The 20,569-nt window shown below is 32.1% G+C and overlaps 1 protein-coding gene across 1 annotated transcript; it reads right to left on the reverse strand.

The window, feature by feature from the left end:
• Nucleotides 1-9,659: 9,659 nt before the first annotated feature.
• Nucleotides 9,660-19,042, reverse strand: LOC127848890 (S-layer protein-like). Its single transcript, XM_052381557.1, has 5 exons — nt 18,898-19,042; nt 12,454-12,721; nt 11,700-11,812; nt 10,925-10,993; nt 9,660-10,375 (listed from the first exon to the last, which is right to left on the reverse strand). Exons 1-5 carry the CDS (start codon nt 18,947-18,949, stop codon nt 10,122-10,124), a joined length of 756 nt encoding a protein of 251 aa, XP_052237517.1. The 5' UTR covers nt 18,950-19,042; the 3' UTR covers nt 9,660-10,121.
• Between the last annotated feature and the right edge of the window lie 1,527 nt (nt 19,043-20,569).

A 20,569-nucleotide genomic window follows, 5' to 3' on the forward strand; every position in this document is an offset into this window, starting at 1 on the left:
TCGTCATTGTGCAATAGTAGTTATCAATTATACTGATTCTAGTTGCCAATTGCTATAAAGGCAAATCAAAAAACACAGGTGGGCCGGTCACTTCATACCTAAGTCAACTCGCACGTGTTTTTGGTCAACTCGCATTTGTTAAATTCAACTTCCCCCCCCCTCCCCCCCAAAAAAAAAATAAATAAATAAACTAAGGATATAAAATGATCAATAGTTTATAAGTATCAATCATAGATATAATGTCTTGTTAAATTATCTGAATATACGGTTGTCGCAATTAACGTCTCTTTTATACCTGTGGTCGGTGTTTTTCAAGGGTTTTATGTCTGTGTGTAAGAGGTGTGAAATGTTTTGTATAAAACGAACAATAATTAAATTGGCCAAACATTAATCAATATAAGTTAATTGGTATGATAATTAATCAGTTGTACTTTAATGTTTGTCACATCACGGATAATGGTGTAAAAGGTGTTGTGTACCGAGTGGATCAGAAGAAAAACATGTTTTAATGCTAGTATGACTACAAAGTTATATTTATCAAACAAGTTTTTGTTGCAATTTTTATAAAAGTAGACAATACATGGATGTTAACTGTCATCTTATGACATCATTATAATGAGTGCAAACATAAATAAGCATATTTTATTTATTAAGTTAATTCAATTCGGAGGTTTTTGACAAAATAAGTAGGTCACTAAAGTGCCTATACTGATGCAAATAACAATACCAACAAGGCATGGACATTGCACCAAGTTAGCAGAATTTAGTGTATTACCATCTTACAGCTTCCATAAATAAAGCTGGTGTCATAAAATAGTCGGTCCTCTTTCTGAAGTCATGTTATCAGTGATCTACTGTTATCAATTTCATCTGCACAAACAGTAAAAAAACCAGCAGATTATATGTCTGCAATACTCATTTAAACAGAATATACAACATACTGCACCAGCAGGATAGTATTGACAACTAGATTTGAAATAAAATGCAAAATAAATAAATTTTGACAGGGTATTTGTTCTTTATGATATAAGTTCACCTCGCTCGTGGAGAGTTTAGAACAATATAATTTCGTCATATTTATAGAAATCACGGCTTTTTTACGGCAAATTATAAACCTAGATATAACAAATAACTAAAAATGAGATAATTTTCACTTTGAAGTAAATGGCGACAACAACGAGATCAATTAAGCATAAATACAAATCGTGTGCAGGGTTAACATCGGGTTTCAAAAAAATGGCCTTGTCCGGATAATAGCAAAAGAAATTAAACAAATATTCTAAACAATTCTAGTTTAAATGACGCGACATTTACGTAAGATTCGTCCATTTTAAATCAACATTATTTGTTTTGACTACATTGTTGAAGTGTTACATTTGAACGGTCAATTTGGACTTGCATTCGAACATCGATCAATTTCTGGTAATAATTGTATCTGTTCATTGTGTGTTATTTATAATTGTCTGATTAAATCACAATTCAATACTTAATACAATCAAGATACGCCGTCATGTGTGCGTAGTAAGAAAACCTTCGATATATATGTCGATCTTTATTATGACAACAGCTGATATCGATTCCTTTGTTATGAACTCAAGTGGTGTTTGACTACGTCACTTCCGGTTTGAACAAAATATCGACTCGATCGCGAAGTGCAAAAACTCGGCATTGTTATCGGCTGTATACTCGTTGAATACGTTGGTTTTAATCGAATGATGGCATGGATATGCATTAAAACATTATAATCTCACATAAAATTGGTATTTTTAAGGTTTTTAAAACCGCTGCCGGTGATCTTTAATTCACGTGCCTGATAAGATCCATGCGTGGCACCATCAGGGGAAAAGGATGGATTATCATTCCTCTTAATACTATTAAGGAGCTAGTTATACAAACCTTATCATCATCATAATCACCAGCATCATGACGCTGACGACATCGACGATGAAGCAGGATAAAACCGAAGGGACAAAATGAGATAAATTTGCCTCTTTTCTTAGCAAAGTTTATCTTCTTTTTACGACAAAGCAAACGCATTTTTCTTAATGACAGCCTCATTAAAGTTGAAAATGGTCAGATTAAGAATAATCGATTAATGCAATGATTGATTTGTAAGCTTGTTAAAATCCAGATCGGGCACTATTTTGGATATGAACATTTAAAGCTTGTGTGTTTACCAACTGTTACTGTAGTATTATCGAGATCTATGTGACGTTTACCAAATGTGATCACTAAGCGTATTTGTTTACTCGTCTCTGCAAGTAACAGACGTGTATCATAATTGCCATTTTGATTTATTACAATATATTTATATAGCCTTTATACACGGTCGTGTCTAACATTTAGTATAATGAATATGTGAAATAAAGTGTTTATCTTCATGCGTGATAATCCACAAAATGAACAATTCCTTCTATAATTATGTTCGACCCGATCCGTACTGCCTTATTTTAGAACGGAAGTGATATTATTAGGGGATAGGTTGCTATTAATGTTGTCGCCATTTTAGTGGTTTGTCACCCATCATTCCGAAGAAACCTACACTCATTAAACAAACAATTAATTCTCATAAATCTGCGCCATAGTGATTGTCATAAGATATATTGCATAAGATGATAATCTGAATACACTGCTGGTGATTAGGTTTTTTATATTATGTTTTCTTCGATTGTTGTTCGTCGTGAACATATCTCTTAAAGATTTATTTTAATGACAGTTAAGAGAAACTAACGAGAATCGATTTGTTAATATTATAACTTTCCTTAATGCAGTGCTAACCATGTTGTCTAAAACTAATTTTTAGCCATGCTATTGTATGTTTGCAAACAGTAAATAATTGAAATACTTTGCTGAGATGTAGTTTTAACTATTTATCACCCCATATTCTCTAATATTCAAACTTAGCATAAAGTTAACATCGATTAGATATAGGGTTAACTATATATCACCCCATATTCTCTAATATTCAAATTTAGCATACAGAGAACATCGATGAGATATAGGGTTAATTATATATCACCCCATATTCTCTAATATTCAAATTAAGCATAAAGAGAACATCGATAAAGTGTAGAGTTAACTATATATCACCCCATATTCTCATATTGTGAAATTACGAATAAAGAACACATCGTGCCCGGGACCTCTAGAATCAAAAGCCTACTCATTACCAATACACCATGAACGCTTTTGAATATGCAAAGCAGTTAAAACCCTAGGCCGATAAAAACGTGTTTGCTGCATCGTCGATCAAAAGCGTTACAAACGCTGTAAAATTGTTACGATTGCGATTAATTATTAGCAAAGAAAGAACACCATTTTTTTCAAACAGTTTTTTCACTCAGGAGTAGTATTTTGCTTTTTTAGTATTTTGCATGTTTTGAGATGTCATGGCAATTTTGTAAGTTTAAAATAAAGATAATAACACAAATTCGAAAATTAAACACAAAGTTTTATTTTCTAATGCACGTCAACTATAAATCAAGTGCATGACGAAAGTCAAAGTTTAGACAGCGAGAGTCAGCCAAAGGTCACATGCATGAAGACATTCATACTGACGCTCGCTATCAAATAAACGTATCGCAGGTGCAAACGATACAACATAGAGATATTCAGTCGAAACCTGATGGATCGAACTCGCTAGGCTCGAATTTCCGGTTGGCTCGAACTCTCCTCGAAGCACCGATTTTTATTGCTATATATTTATATAAATTTCTATCGGATGGCTCGAATTTGCTAGGCTCGAATTATCGGATGGCTGGAACTGTTTTCAAAGTTCCGGTCACAATTTTTTCAAGTTGTTTTGTTCGTTTGGCTCGAACTCGCTTCGGGTCACATAAATCTGTTAATCGATAAGAAGCGCTTGATTAAATGCAAGTCGTAATTGCAAAAAATTCATCGACTCAATCTATTGATTTTGTTGTTGATTTTATCACAAGATAACTTTTAAATGATATTCAGAATAATTATAATAATCGCGCTTAATACGTTGGCACGTAATGACCAAGAGTCAATTTGTGAAACGTTCACGTTAACACTTAGAAGAATTGTATTTTAGACATAGTGCATTTTTACTTTACCTAAATAGCGCTGTTATTGTGAGCAGCAGTAGAGGCTTTATAGCGATTTCTCATAGAATTTTGATCGGTCATAATATGCATTATTTATACCTCTAAATTATTAACCTTTAGTACAATATTAGAATATTAAAAAAGTGTAACGTTACCAAGTCAAATACGTTAAAACGAACTGCATCAGCTCTGTCATGAATCCACATATCTCAGTTTGGTATCGTTTAACATCATCTAATATGCATAAACAATTGTATAAGGCTATTTTTTCAATTTCTGTAAACTTAACTGTGAGAAAATTATATTGTGTGCTTCAAGAAAAAAAGAAGCTTAAAACCAAATGCAGTTTGTATTGATGTGCAGAACAGCATATAAATAGGTATTATTGGTAATCTGAATGAAAGCTCATACCATTTTGTACACGTGTTACTATAACATATATTTGAAAGCGATTGTTTCGGTATTTTTTTGCGTTTGTATGATAAACATTCTATTTTCTATATCTAGAGCTCATGTAACAATATGAACCAGACATACTACATACAATCAATGCATTATTTTTTGTGTACAGTTATTCAAACGATTTCAATAAAATATTAATACGCGAAGTGCAATTAAAATGTAGAAACAAGCGTAAAATACTGAAAATGTATACTAAACAACTGGAGATTGTCTTTAGGAGAAAGGTGCACATTTCTCCATGCCAAGCAGAACGATTATAGTACTTGTGGCTATGAGTGTAATGAACGATTGCGTTTTACAATCACTTGTTGAACAAACAAACATGTCTTCCATAAAATACAAATGCCGTCGATTTGAATATAAAATGAGCGATATATGTAGTCAATATATTATGTTCAAATACGTTTAGATTCAGTTTATTTATTTAATATCTCGTTATAAAGTAGAGATATCCCGTCACGAGTCGGCTCTGTTTGTTTGATAAGTAATCCCTGCTAGTGATTGATTATTAAATTATCTACTTCAGTGTACCAGTAACTGCTTTTGAAGAAAAGTGAATGTGTGTATTCTTAATAAATAAGTTTAAACACAAAGCACGTAACCGTTTATATGAAGAGTGATATCAATTTATGAAAGTCATGCACGAATGAAACAAATAATATTCGAAATATTATTATAAAGGAACTCAGTGTATCTACATGTGCATGTATATGTAAATAATTCATATGAAAAGGAATAATCTTGGTCGTGGTGATCGAGAGGTTGTGAACTAAAAATGATTAAGTTTAATTGCTATATTGTGATGTTTACATCCGTTTCAAGTAAATGTCCCACGGTCAAACTTTGGAGGTTAAGAAAATTTACTTTTTATGTTTAAATCAAGACGCATATAAATTGATCGTGCGAAGGAAATTATGCTCAGCATTATGCAGTATACAATGCTTTAAATTTTAAAAGTGTCATAAAACACGCCCGTTTAAATGTCTGGGTTACATTGTCTGGGTTACATTGATCTGCAACCGATTTATAAATTTGTTATACAGATGATGACTCAGGCATTAATACAAAATTAAACATGTCAATGCTATAAAAACAGATCTCCTTTTCGCATAACATATAAATATGATAGAATTACAATAATACATGCGCAATTTCAGGTTAGGATTGCAGTAAAGATACCAACGCACTATAGTTCAGTAAAAGATCTCCATCAAAACTCGTGCAATTGAGCAATTTAAGTAACAGTTATTTAGTGCAATGCCCCCATCAAACAGTTGTTATTAGTTAACGTGAACTGCTCTTATGTTTGCTTTTATGAAGACAAAGACATTAATCTGACTGGCATCAAATGCCATCATAAGCTATGCCTATAAGTCAGATACCTACATACACACAATTACTTGTTGACACCTCCGTCCGAACCTAAGTAATTGAGCTGAAACCGTAGTTCTATTTTAGTTCACGCGACATAAACATGATATGACCACCTACATATGCAATCCCAAGCTAGATCTAATCGTAAGCTCCCTACACACAAATGGCATTCAGACCTCCATTAAAACTAAAGTTATTTAGCGGAAACCCAGTTTATTTTTTAGTAACAGCGATCTTGCCCTTGAACTATGAAGCCCCAATAACAATCACAAGCTCCAGTAATGCTTGCTGTATTTAATGTTTCAGAAAGATTGTTAATGGAAACTTTAACGATTAGCAGAAAACCACCTATGAAAAGCAGGCAATATTATTTTGGAAAACATATATATTTTGAGGACCGTTCTTTACAATTGTTTCATGCAATCTTTCTTATTATCACTCTTGGTGGACAGTATAAGCCCACGGTCATGTCATCAAGTTTTATGATGATCCAATGTTAAACTATATGATTTGAAGAGAGGACAATGTTAATTTTGCTATATTTTTGCTAAAATTGCCTTACGCGATTAGGTTGGTTATTTGAAATCACTAAGATATGCAAATTAACTTTAGTGTCAAGTTTCACGATAATCCGATTTTTATGGACGCCGTCCAATCGCCTGCCCGCAAAACGTTCTCACATAATTTCTGTCCGTTTTTAAAGGGCTTATAAAAATGGCGTTTAAATATTGTAGAAACTGTTCAGAGACTTAACGCATGTACTATTTAGAGCATCTGAAAATCGACTGTGCCAATTAATATTATATCCCTCTCATGTACTTTCCAGTCCAGAGGAACTGTGTTTAAATACTGCATCGCACTTATCTTGCAAATTATAACAACTGATCAAATAGCAATCATTATTTACACATGTGTTCGAAAACGAACGATAAAACTGGCAGAATATTAACTGCGCTGGCACTACACAGGAAATCTTAAAAGAGTTGTCTCCCTTTAACTAGTGTTGTATTTATACAGAAATGATACCGGTAATGGTGGAATAGCCAGCGTGCGCAAAGCAACAAAAAATATACGCAAAGATGGATCAAGTTTAATACGATATTTTCCGTTCATGTGAAATGCATGTTGTACATTTTGTATTAAGTTCGGCAAAACAAATGCGTTTTATAAGGCATATTTTGTTATGATTAAAGACAACTATTTCTTCATTTTAAATATACCGGGTTTGCAGTTATCTCCTTGGATACGTTACATTGTCCATGATAAATGTTTTTGCTTCAAATATGCACATGTTTAGTAAATCTGTGACCTTTATATACAACAAACAACCAAAGCTCCATAACTAAGTATATTGCGAACGCCAAAGGTAATGTAATAATGAAATATTAAAATATATATAACCTAAAAAAGAATAAAATATACCTTTGAACATACAATTCTACATATTCAAAAACATGTTTGCAGTAAATAACAACACGAATATATAATTTCCTCTGTTCACCACTACTGAATCGCACACAATATTATCGCGGGACTATTACCCAATAGGGTTGGGTAAGGGAGTAGTGTCTGACGAACAACATCCTTCTGGAATCACGTGCATGATAAAACCCAGACGAGGCACCAGCAGGAGCAGCGGATTGCAATAAAGGATTTTCATGAGAACACATGTGCAACAGTGTTGTAAATTACCGACATGTAATGGGACACTTATTTCCAACATTTTTTTTCGTCTAAATGAACTCTTATCTGCAACTTAATTTGTTAATGGGTCGATGGGTGAAGGATAAATGGTATGATTTGGGGGGGGGGGGGGCGTTTGGGGGGTCGTGTTAAGTGGATAGTGTTTTTTGGGGGGCGGGATGGTTGGCGGTTTGTTCGGTGGGTGGGTGGGTTGGTGGTTAGATTTTTGGTGGATTGATGGATGGAACTATTGTTGACGATTTAGAAAAAGCGGTTTTCTACCGTATATATAAGTTTTGTTTGTTTGTTGCATGATGAACGGTTTTTGAACGTGTATGTTTATCATAGAAAATACGACTAGTGATAAATTTATTATTTAATTCAATTAATAATATGGCATATACAAGTACACATGCAAGGTTAATGTAAAGATTTGATTTCGATTATCTTTTTAGTTTTAAGTATCAATGTATACACCTGATGGATAGGAGAAGACATGTCACACAACCTTCTATTGCAAAGTATGGGGTCAAACACTAAACACTTAAAAAATGTGAGAATTCTGCTTTACCCTTGATATATTGCGGAGTGGAAATTCTCGATACGATCGACTTCCGTCTAATAATTGATTTGTTCAAATATTTATCGGGACCTTATCACGTTTTGGTAAATTGACAAAATTGATAAGCATTTTTTCTTATTCGCAAAATTTCGCTGTAGTTATGATATTTTAGCGGAAACGACAACTCGTAACATTAACCATGCTCTAAAATATCAATTATATGCATCTTTTGATGATTTAAAAACGATAAATTATCAAGCGTTACAAAGGCGAAATGATTGAATAATTCGGAGGGTTCTGTTGTTATCGTTATATTTTGTGAGACAACGAGGACACCTCTCACTGTATGAGCAGGGATTGTCGAGTGGTGTAGGTGCTAGACTTTTACTCCTAGGGTCAGTGGTTCGAGCCGAGAATAATTATTGTTTTCCTTAAATTATTGTCTAAGTTCGGAAATAATTAAATGCATGCTGAAAAATCATCAACACGTATAAAGCAAAATTAGGCTTTATGTCATCAAACACTTTTCCTTGTGTGAACAATACCTTGAAATATGTATATGTTTGAAAGCTCTGTGTGCGAATAAAATATATACTATATCGTGTCCTCGATCAAAAAACGTTCAATACTTTAGTCCAGATATGATGATGATGATGATGATGATGATGATGATGACGATGATGATGATGATGATGATGATGATGATGATGATGATGATGATGATGATGATGATGATGATGATGATGATGATGATGATGATGATATGATGATGATGATGATGATGATGATGATGATGATGATGATGATGGTGATGATGATGATGATGATGATGTTGATGATGATAAGTATGATGATGATGATGATGATGATGGTGATGATGATGATGATGATGATGATGATGATGATGTTGTTGATGATGATGATGATGATGATGATGTTGATGATAACGATGATGATAATCATAATGTGATGATGATGATGAGGAGGAGGAGGAGGAGGATGAGGAGAATGATGATGATTAGGATTAGGATTAGGATGAAGATGATTAGGAGGAAGAGGAGGATAAGGATGGCGATGATGATGAGGAGGAGGATTAGGAGGAGGAGAAGGATCTGGAGGAAGTTGAGGATAAGGAAGAGGATAAGAAGGAGGAGAAGAAAGAAGAAGACAATGAAAACATGGATGTAAGGATGATCGAAATGATATAATAATGAAACCCAATTTTATATAATGAACGCTTTTACCAAACATGGATAGCCCTATCGTGTTCATCACATAGGTTTAGATTACACCAAAATGCGTTGCGGTTAGGCATATTCATCTTCTCACCGCTTAATTTCTCTACATGTTTTCGCATTTCGTTATTGTTTCCTTATTCCAACAATCGGAGCGAACCTTAATTAAAGTTGTTGTTTTTTATAATTGATCGTATATCGAGTCAATGTCAGCGTAGGCAAATACATGAGCAAACCAAGAAAGAAATAAGATATAGAGTAAATGACAACACATTGAAGTAAGATTTTATTTCAAAATAAAGAACCAAAAACTTATTTAATTACACACAAGTCCAATTATCCCAAAAAATCAAGTACCCAAAGGTATTTCATAGAGGGACAATATCAATAATATACAAATAAGTTAGTATCACGAACAATATCAACCATGTATTCTCCAAAGCCCATGTATATATGTTATCAAAATCTACCATTTTACATATGAAAAATCTTATTGCATTTAAGCTTCTTTTTGAATTCTTAATTTACAATGCATTTTATGAAATAGTATATTGTTCATGTAATAACTATTTAAAAATTAATTAATCCATGTTTTTACAATATACATGTAAATCACCATACTTTTTTGGCAATATAAATCTCGTTAATACAACTTGGAGTTCTGATTTTATTCATTCTCAATAAACTTAATGAAAGTCGACAAGTCCACGGTGTTAATGCACATTCGTTGAGAAACTAAAACACACGTGTGAGCAGCAGTGGCATCAGCAGTAAAATGGCCATGAACTTGATCTGTCCAGCTCCGCTACATCCTCCGACCGTGACCTTCACTTGGGTTGTACCGTCCGCTGAGGCAGCTCCATTCGATCCAGTCTGGTCTGCAGTGATTGTTGTGGTGTATCCGCCAACTGTAGCGCTAGTCAGTGTTTTGCTCGTCGCAACCTTGAGCGCGCCAGTTGAGGAGTCAACAGTCAGGTCAGTAGAAGGAGCTAGGTTAAACAATATATATAAATATTAATATAATTGTTTTGCTCCATGATTTACCATAATGTTGTTCACAATAAGTATACGCCCGTTTCTTGACAGGACGTATTATGGGAACATACTTGGCAGATGTGGCAAGCGGGCGGACGAGCGTTTGTGCGAGCGGCATAATCATTGAATACTCGCCAAACTTTTCAGACATGTTTGATGACATAAACGGAGACCAAAACAATAACATACCAATGTACAGTTGATATTTTAGAATAAATGTCGTGTATTTACCAAAAAAGGAGAAATTCACCGTTTTACGTTCTTACTTTTTTCTCTATATTTCTCTACATTTCTCTATATTTCTGCCCAATACCTTTTTATTAAGTGATACGCTTTAAATACACGTCAATGTTAAAATTTGTTTTAACTCGTTCAATCATTTGTTGCATGATTGACATTTCCGTTAAAAAAATAAGTTAAGATTGTTTGCCTCCAAATCTTTAGAGCTAAATTTCTGTTTTAAACACTTATATAAATTTTGGTTTAAAAAGAAAATGTCTTACCATTAGTGTAGGATACGGTGTCTGTGCCTGAAACAGCATCAACAGCTGTGTAGGTTCCAATCACAGTCCCTGTTGATAAAGAGATAAAGCATTTGATTTAATACACAATTATTAATTATAGTAAAACTAACTTCAATGTGTGACCATACTTAGAATATGTCACTTATGCTCTGAAATACACATGCAGCATGACATGCAATGCAGTTATCTTTTACAATAACAATACCATTTATATACAATAAAAATGAAACATCTATTGCTTTGTGCTATCAACCTTCAATAGATCTAAAGGGTTTTCATTCTTTCTCGATATAACTTAAATTAACGTACGCTGTTCTTGAGTAAAGATAATGAATCTGACAAAAAACGACTTGTTTGGCAAGTAAAGGCATACTATCGAAACATATCAATTTTAAGTAAAAATTGACTAACTATTTGAAGTTATCACAAGTCTAAAGCTTGTTATATTTTCTATTATTTTGGTCTGTACAAAAATGTTCGTTTTGCAGGTTATACGATTTAATGTTGGGGACTTTTGAGCATTCCGTGAATATGTGGCAACGTCTACGGACTTATAAAAGCAAAAAAGAATGGACGTTTTTTAATTCAAAGTTTTTTTCTTTGAAAACAACAACAAACAATACACAACTTATCAGTAAATCCAGTAAGAATTAGCCATACCTCTACATGGATAGACATAAAAAAATTACAAAGATACTGAAAAGATAAAGATTCAGCATCTTAAAGCTTTGAGAGTGGGTGACAATATGTATACCTGCAACAGTGCCGTCAGCTACACAAACTTCGTAGCTTGTCTTTGCAAACTCAAGCCTGTTTGTCACAGTAAGGGTGACAGTTAAAGTTGCAGTATCCGTGCTATCGGTGCCGCTGTGTATGAGAAATAAAATCAGACTGTGATAGTATTGCAGAAAAAAGAACACTCCATACTGGTGGTTATCTAAATCACTGAACAACTGATGATTGCCTTTATATATCTTTTTATGTGTACTTGTGTGATTAAATCATTTACCATTTTTCGTTGATGTCTTAGGCGAATACAAGTGTAACCCTAACATAATATTTATGTATATAACTATTTATATAACAATGCAATAAAATAAATAAAACAAGATAACGTTCAATATTGCAAAAACTCGAGGGCAATTACATATGTGATTTTATTTCATGAAGCGTAACATGGCGTTTGATCTTTTGGATTTAAAGACATGCATGATCCTTTCAACAATCATTATGGTTAAACCGTGTTTGATTATCATCTGTAATGCATTTTATCAGTTATATATTATCGATGCGTTACCGCAGCATCCGGTCTCCGACCGGACAGACAGACGGGAGTACATAAAGACATAGAAGGCATAGGTGTTGCAACCACGGATTAAGTACAGGTCGTAACTCACCAACAATTCTGTTTACAATGATATACACTGAATGCTTGTTCGTCATTAATGATATACACGTCAGACGTGCGTGCGAGAGACTTATAAACAAATAACTGATGTGTCACTTACACTATTTTTAACACGTATGATGATTTCGTTTCCTTGTCTAAGGTTTTACCGGTTGCCAGTTTCACAGCCCCGTTAGTGATTGTAGCACTAGCAATCGCGTCTGGATTCCCATCAGCAGCAAATGCAAATGTAGCCGTTGACGGAGTAGCCGTCACAGTGAAAAGTAAGAACGAGTCCGCACTCGTTTCCACCACGCTTACTGTTGCAGCTGTATTTCCCGCAGCTCCCGAAACTCCCGTTAGCGTAGTGAAGGTCACCGCAGCACCATCTTTATAATAAAAGGTTTATTATTATAGACTTAAATTTGTGATTCGTTTCAGCAAAATTATGTATGCAGTCTACCAAAGGCACCTATTTGATATGTTTTAATAGATGGTATTGTTTACGACAGGAGTTTGTATATATTTGAAGACTTATTGTTCTTAAGACTTTATATCATTAAAATGTGAAATGCACACACTATCAACGTGCAATAATTACAGTAAGAAGGAAAGGATAAGGATAATGTGTACAACGACTTTTAATGAATTTCTTACATACAGATTAATGTAAGGAGCACTATGTCTATCAAATACAGAATACCAAACTGTTTTTATGCAAAATAAATTGCTGTATTAAATATAGACGAATCATTATATTGTTTCATACCATTATATATAAATAAATATATAAATTTTATATTCATACATCTTCCGAAATTTGTTAAGATTTTTGAATTGGAAAAATATTAATTTGATTAACTAATTCGTACAATATGCATTATTAGTTCAATAATACAGTTATCATACATGGTCATTTTCGCAGACACACCTCTTGGTTCAGCAAAGTCAGGTGCATAATATATGTGCCAGCGATTTATACGGCGTAAACACAGTTGTTAGTTTTGACAAAACCCGATCAATCTTTTACATACCGAACCTTGATTTTGGCATAAGGTTCTGATCACATTCGTAAATTTAAAACTGAGCTTGCAATCATGATGAGTACATTCCATTGTATTCACTTTAACAGTATGCAAACCTTTAATTAACTGAAACATAATGTAACGTTCAGATTTTGCATACATTATTCTTTATAAAAGTTGTTAATTACACGTGTTTGATAACAATTTATTGCAAAAATATAATTAGGCGCGACCAACCTCAATCTCAATTTTCGCGATGGTTCGAATATTATAACGAGCTATTATTTAATGTAAGTAATTATGCTTTCACAAGTATCTTCCGAAAATTCATATTGTAACTTAAACATTTAATATTCTATGATTAAGAACCAAAAACTAGTCAGAAATTTGTTAATGATATAGTATTATACTAATTTTAAGTGTAAAAATGTTATAGCCTGGTTTTGTTTCTGACCAGTTAATCGAATAATCCTTTCTGATTAGGTTTACTTAATAAAGTAAATGAATATTCTGATTTTTGTCACGGAAAGTAGTTACAAAGTGCATCCTGAAACAAAATTGTTCGACGCGGTCAATAAACTGTGAAAAAAAGAATCGGAAAATGTCTGAATGCCATACATCATGCGTTATCAAAAAAGGAAATTGCACGTGTTTGGTTAAAATCTGACACTGAAATATTAAGTATATTCTCTAATATTTCGCGATGAAATACATATTGTCACGTGCTTTAATTAAAGGCAATTAATTATGCCCCAATAAACCTGTTGTTCATTAATTTTATTGCAAAACGGGTCGGAGTGTCTTATTGCAATGTGCCATTTTAATAACAACCCGTATTGCAATTTATCCAGTTTGCAATCAAAATAATAATTCATGAATAATTTAATTCAAATGTGTTGGAAACGTTAAAAAGGAAGTAACACATCTATATGATAATATTGCAAAAAGGATACACAACTGTAAGTTGCGACTAACAACTTAAAGTCAAGGAAGGTGATGAATTTCGAGATTCAATACGATAAAACAACACAGAATGTCGTGCTTACGGACTTTAATAAGATATAAGTGTACGTTTCGACCAAAATTCAACAGACATTTGAAGTGATCAATGTCATAAGTAAATGTGACATCAGGATAAAGAATGTAGAAAACGAGTTCAATCAATTTCGGAGGTGAGGAAACCCCAGAAATGCAATAATTGTCTAGCTAAACGTGCTGCAGTGTTTTATTGCCATATGAAATTTTTTATACAAGCCGTTTTGCCATGAACTCCTTACACGTGTATTAGTTGATTCTAATTGATTGAACACTTTGAACAGAAAATCGCGTATAAGGATTTTTCTGTTCAAAAAAATGTGTAAGATTCGACACAAAAAAAGACACTGAAGTGATCATTTGCATGAGTAAATGTAATAAAACAACCCAAAATGTGTATTGAAATGTGCCTACAAATGTAACGAGTTGCCGTGTCTTATTGCAATTTTATAATTTTAAATCAACCCCCTTTGCAATAAACTCATCACATATGTAAAAATATATTACAAATGGTTTGACACTCTGAAAAATAGTTTAAAACGTCGTCTGTACAGATTGTTTTGCAAAATAAGACAGATGCGAAAGATTCGACTACAACTCAGAATATATATAGTTATTATTTTTAACAATTGTTATAGTAAAGTGAAGAAAACCAAGAAACGCAATAATTGTATTTCGAAACGGCTTGCAGTAACTTATTGAAATTTATTTATTAAAAACAACCCGTTTGCAATGCACTCTTTGAAAAAAAATAATCTTAAGTGTACTTATTGATTTAAATTAAGTTGAAACGCTGAAATGAAAGTTTCAAATGTCGTATTGACGTATTTTTTTTCTTAAATAAGACATAAATGTTAGTTTTGACCACAAGATAAAAACAACAACATTTAACATGATTAATTTCATGAGTCAAGGTGAAAGAACAATCCACGATGTATATAAATAATGATTTCAACGAATTGCGGACTTAGATTAAGAGTACGCAGGTATGCAATAATTGTATTGCAAAAAACACGTGTTGCAGTACATTATTACAATGAGACATTTTTACACAACCCGTTTTGTAATTAACACGTTTTGCAATAAACGCATCACAAATGTGTTTTGATTACAATTTCTTGGGAACTGTGAAAACGAAATCTCGTTAGTCGTTTTTAAGGATTTTATTTTTCCAAATATTATATAACTAAACGCCGACTCAATTTTTTTTTAAAGAAATTTCAAGTGATTAACTTCAAGATTAAATATGAGAAAAACGCAGAATATTAATATAAATTGATTTCAACCAATATAGGAATTGAGTGAAGTAAATCCAGAAATGCAATAATTTAATTGCAAAACGGGTGGTAGTTCCTTATTAAATGTGAAATGTGTATAACAACCCGATTGCGATAAACTCATCATACACACATGAATTCATTCTAGTGTATTGGAAACATAAAAAGGTTAGTATCACATGTATTTTTTTATCGGTAATTTACATTCCTTAATGTTTTTTTATGTTAACTGACTTGTCATGAGCTTGTATTCATAATACAGATTACATGCCCCTTTACCATATCGAAATAACCACTTATGAGGTACATCTTGCAAAATGTTAGCTAACTCATTATAACGAGTGAGTAGTCAGGATGTACGGATACCCAGTATTTTATTTCAGGCCTTGTGCGAGTCTAAATCTGCAACCTATTCTAAGTGTCTATTATTTCCCATGTACGGCAGTCACAGCGTTTTATTATTTATATGTGAGACGCCGTGTAGGCGATGCAGCTGGCAGATGGTATAGCGCATGGCGTACTTTTATAATGGAACAAATTTGATGTTTTGAAATTCGCAATGTTATTTGGAGAAGCTAAATATCGATGAGTGTTGGATACGAAATGTTACAAACACAAACTTATCAGAGAGCATTAAGGAGATATTTATAAATTCAGTAATGTCATTGTCTTCACCAACGAAAAAATGAAGCTAAAATATAGATATGATTATGTTTTTGTTAAATTTTGGCAAACTTACTTATAATAAATACATTAATAAATAAAAAAACAACAACATTTAAATAAGACAAAAACTGCCAGTGGATTTTGACCTTGACGAGGTTTGCAGGCTTTCAACTAACATAAAAATAAGAATGTTATAACGTTTGTATCGGTAAATCAGTTAACACGGACGAAACAAACTTAAGGCATTCCGAATACCGATCAAAAGATCGACATTTCAAACTTTCTTTTAATACAAATATGAACGTGTAATGATTTCCTTACCAAACGCATTGATTGCAAAACGAATGGGCTGTTACAAAAAAATCTAATTGCATTAAGACACGACAATCCGGTTTTTAATACAATTATTACATTTCTGTTTTTTTCCTCTATTAAGATCGCCATTAATTTATATCGTTTTCTTTAAACATTATGTGTTGTTTAAAAATTTTCATTATTGATTTTATTTTTTTACTTCCTTTTACTTTTGAGTCGAAATTCACACGTCTTTCGTATTAATTTTTTTCTTATAGTCGCCATTTGAAACTTCCTTTATACCGTTTCAAAATTAATTTATATCCGTTAGTATATTAATGATGATTTTATTGCAAAACGCATTTATTAAACAAAATCACATTGTTATTACACTGCAATCCGTTTTGCAATAAAATGGTTGCAGTTGTGTCATAATTTCATAACATTTGTTGAAAAAAATATTCTTAGTACATATTGTGTTGTTTTATCGTATTTTCTCTTGAAATTAATAACTTGTATGTATCCTATTATTTTGGAAAATTTTACAATACAGTCATAACCTTTTGAAAACGGAAATCCGTAAATGCGACATTTGAAACTTTCCCTTCACAGTTTCCAATAAAAAATAAATCAATTAGTAAATGGGTTAATGGTTTATTGCGGAACGGGTTTATTGCAAAACGGGCAATATAAATTCCATATAAGACACTTAAATCCGTTTTTCAATAGAATTATCGCATTTCAGTTGTTGTTTTTTCTCTTACGTATTTAATTTATTGAAATCACTTCCTTTACAGATTCCGTGTTGTATTATCACATTTGCTCATTATAATCACCACTTTCTTTGTCTTCTATTCTTGCGATCTTACATCTTTTCCTTATAAGTAATATGAATAAACGTCCGTTAATCTTTTGAACAAGAAAATCCTTTTATACATCATTTGAGACTTTCTTTTCAAAGCTTCCAACAATTAAGAATCCTTTGACAGTTAACTGCTATTGTGTAATAAACTTAGAATAAACATTTGATGATTGATGTTTTTTTACAATTTAACAATCGTTCACAAATATTATTTTTTACTTTGCCGTTACTTAAATAAAAAAATGTAAATTGTACAAAACGAAGACTACACGTCAGTTTACACTGCGTATGTAAACATAACTGTGCGGTAACCACGATTCGAGAACCACAAAAGTGGAGCTTTGTAAACGTGTCTTTTTTTTAATCTCTTTATCTAATAAGAATACATAATTCCCCCTTAAGCAAAAACAAATCGGGTCGCGGTTAGTTTGTTGGGTCGGTTCGAAATAGGAAACGTTCGTAATGTTATTGATGGCCATACTATCAACACTGCTATTCTGCTTCTGATACTACTTCTAATAGTACTTCTACTACTTAAAAATTATAATAATAATAATAATAAATATTATTATTATTTATTATAATTATTATTATTATTAGTAGTAGTATTGTTATTATTATTATTATTATTATTATTATTATTATTATTAGTAGTAGTAGTAGTAGTAGTAGTAGTATTATTATTATTATTATTATCATTATCATTATCATTATCAATATTATTATTATAACAAAAATTATAAAAATAATTATATTGCAATTAATAATAACAGTATTACAGACCAAATTTGTAAAGTTTAATAAGTTGTACACTTTTCTATAATTTTAACGATGTCGTCTAGAACGCCAGTGAGACACGCGCATATCGCGGTTTACAATTAAATGCTGGAATCTGCAATTCACGGGTCAAGGGATACAGATCATTGATAGTAAACTTTTATATGATCCGTGAACAAGTTTAAAAGCTTAGATATCAGGCTTAAATCATCATATTTAAATATAACAAAACTGTGAGGGAAAGATTTATCATTAACCTTTATTTTCTTCCGCTATTTGGGAATTTGCGCTCATGAGGACTCGACTGTATGCAATTATTAAGACCTAATACCATCTCAAAAATATGGCATCTACTCCAAGATTTTAATTCTGCTCGCTTTATAACAGTCCTGTTTATAGGCAGTTAAATTACATGTTGATGTGTGTGCAGTATTTAATTATCTGTAATAACAATTTTTTATCAATATATTTATTATTAAACTGTTTCATTTTATTAATAGTTTATATTTTTTTATTAGTTGCTTTATGCTGTGTAAATGTATATACCGTTAAATTTTCTCAAGTAGACGTACGTGTTCCGAATTTTAAAACTAATATATTTTTTCTTAAATATTATAATATCTATGTACCTGCATGATGGAACAGGTAAACCACAGCGAGTATTCCAATAAATCCTTTCATTTCTGGTTTTCAAGTAAATCCTTTCGTTGCTGACACGAACTGCGTTTGAAGCATAATTCTGCTGGACATTTATAGAAATGGTCAGTACCGGAAATCACGTGCAACTGTTACTAGGAAGAAACAACACAATTTACGTTTCGAAAACAATATTTAAACAAACCTCCTCTTTTAGGTAAAAGGCGTTCATCTTACCTCGATTGATCGTTCCAAATACGTCGTACCGACCAATGAGAACATTGGTTTCATTTGATGTACGTCGTGTTTCTTTTTGATTGGTCAAAGAGTTCGTGAAATTCGTCAGCGGTCCTGAACATTTCAGAAGCCCTCGCTGAATGGTTAAACCGTCGAGAAATTGGCAAACTGAACCTCGGAGAGTAATATTGAACTATGATATAACCGCAGTCAATTCTTTACCTCGTCACTTGCTGCTCGGATTAACACTCGACAAGATGTGCAAAACGGAGCTTAAATTATAATATTGGAGAACTAACTGGATTAAACTCCGCGTTACCATTCGATGTGCAAAAAGGAGCTAAACTTGTAATGTTGGAGAAAAACCCGGATTTAACTTGGATGTTACGTTGAATATTTTCAATAATTTAGTTTCTAAAATTTGGAATACAGAATCAACTACCAATTGTGAGTTTAAGGATTTTCATGGTATTAACAAATGAGTTTCAACGTAAAATATTTCATCCGGGCAAACAATATCATTTTAAATTAAAAAAAAAACAATAAACGAAATATTATTTTTCTGTCATTAAAATAATAAAAACAAAATCGTGAAAGTAAAAAAATGCAGGTGTATTTCATACATATGCTAAATATTTTCAATAATTAAGTTTTTAAAATTTGGAAAACAGAATAAACTTCAACTGGGAGTTTGAATAATAGTATTTTATTAACAAATGAGCATGAAAGAATACTATTTCATTTTTAATTACAAAAAAAAATCAACGAAATATTATTTTGTTGCCATTAAAATAATAATTTAGAAACGTGAAACTCAAATACATAGCATTTGTATTTTATTAAAAAATTGTATTTATTAACAAATGAGCATGAACGTATATTATTCTATTCAGGACAAACATTATCATTTTAAATTCAAAAAACATTTAATGAAATATTCTTTTTTTGTCATTTAAATAATTTTATAAAAACGTGAAAGTCAAGTAAATAGCAGATGTATTTAATATAAAATTTATATTCCTCACTTGAAGTAATGGATAAATGATTGCACGTTCATGTGGTTTATTCAACTGACTTAGTTTATTGGGTATACTATATTAAATGCGACACGTATTTAACTGTTCACGTGCATTTGTAAGATAAATTGAAATGCTCGATATATGCATACGGTTTATTTGTTAAATATTGAGGTTAATAAAACCGCGTACATCTTTGTTTGGTTAAAAATAAAAATAAAAATAACTTCGACTTAACTTATAAAGCGACGTTTAATATAAGCATATACTATGGTAAAATTACTACATTTAAGGATAAGATCAAATCCCTTCAAATATTTCGCTTAGTGAAACGCGTTTTCTTTAAAAAAAATGTTTAAACACTTAAAACATCAAAATAACCGATTACAGTTTGAAACATTACTGATAAAAA

The sequence above is a fragment of the Dreissena polymorpha genome, chromosome 10 (genome assembly GCF_020536995.1).
Source record: "Dreissena polymorpha isolate Duluth1 chromosome 10, UMN_Dpol_1.0, whole genome shotgun sequence".
Classification (NCBI taxonomy): domain Eukaryota; kingdom Metazoa; phylum Mollusca; class Bivalvia; order Myida; family Dreissenidae; genus Dreissena; species Dreissena polymorpha.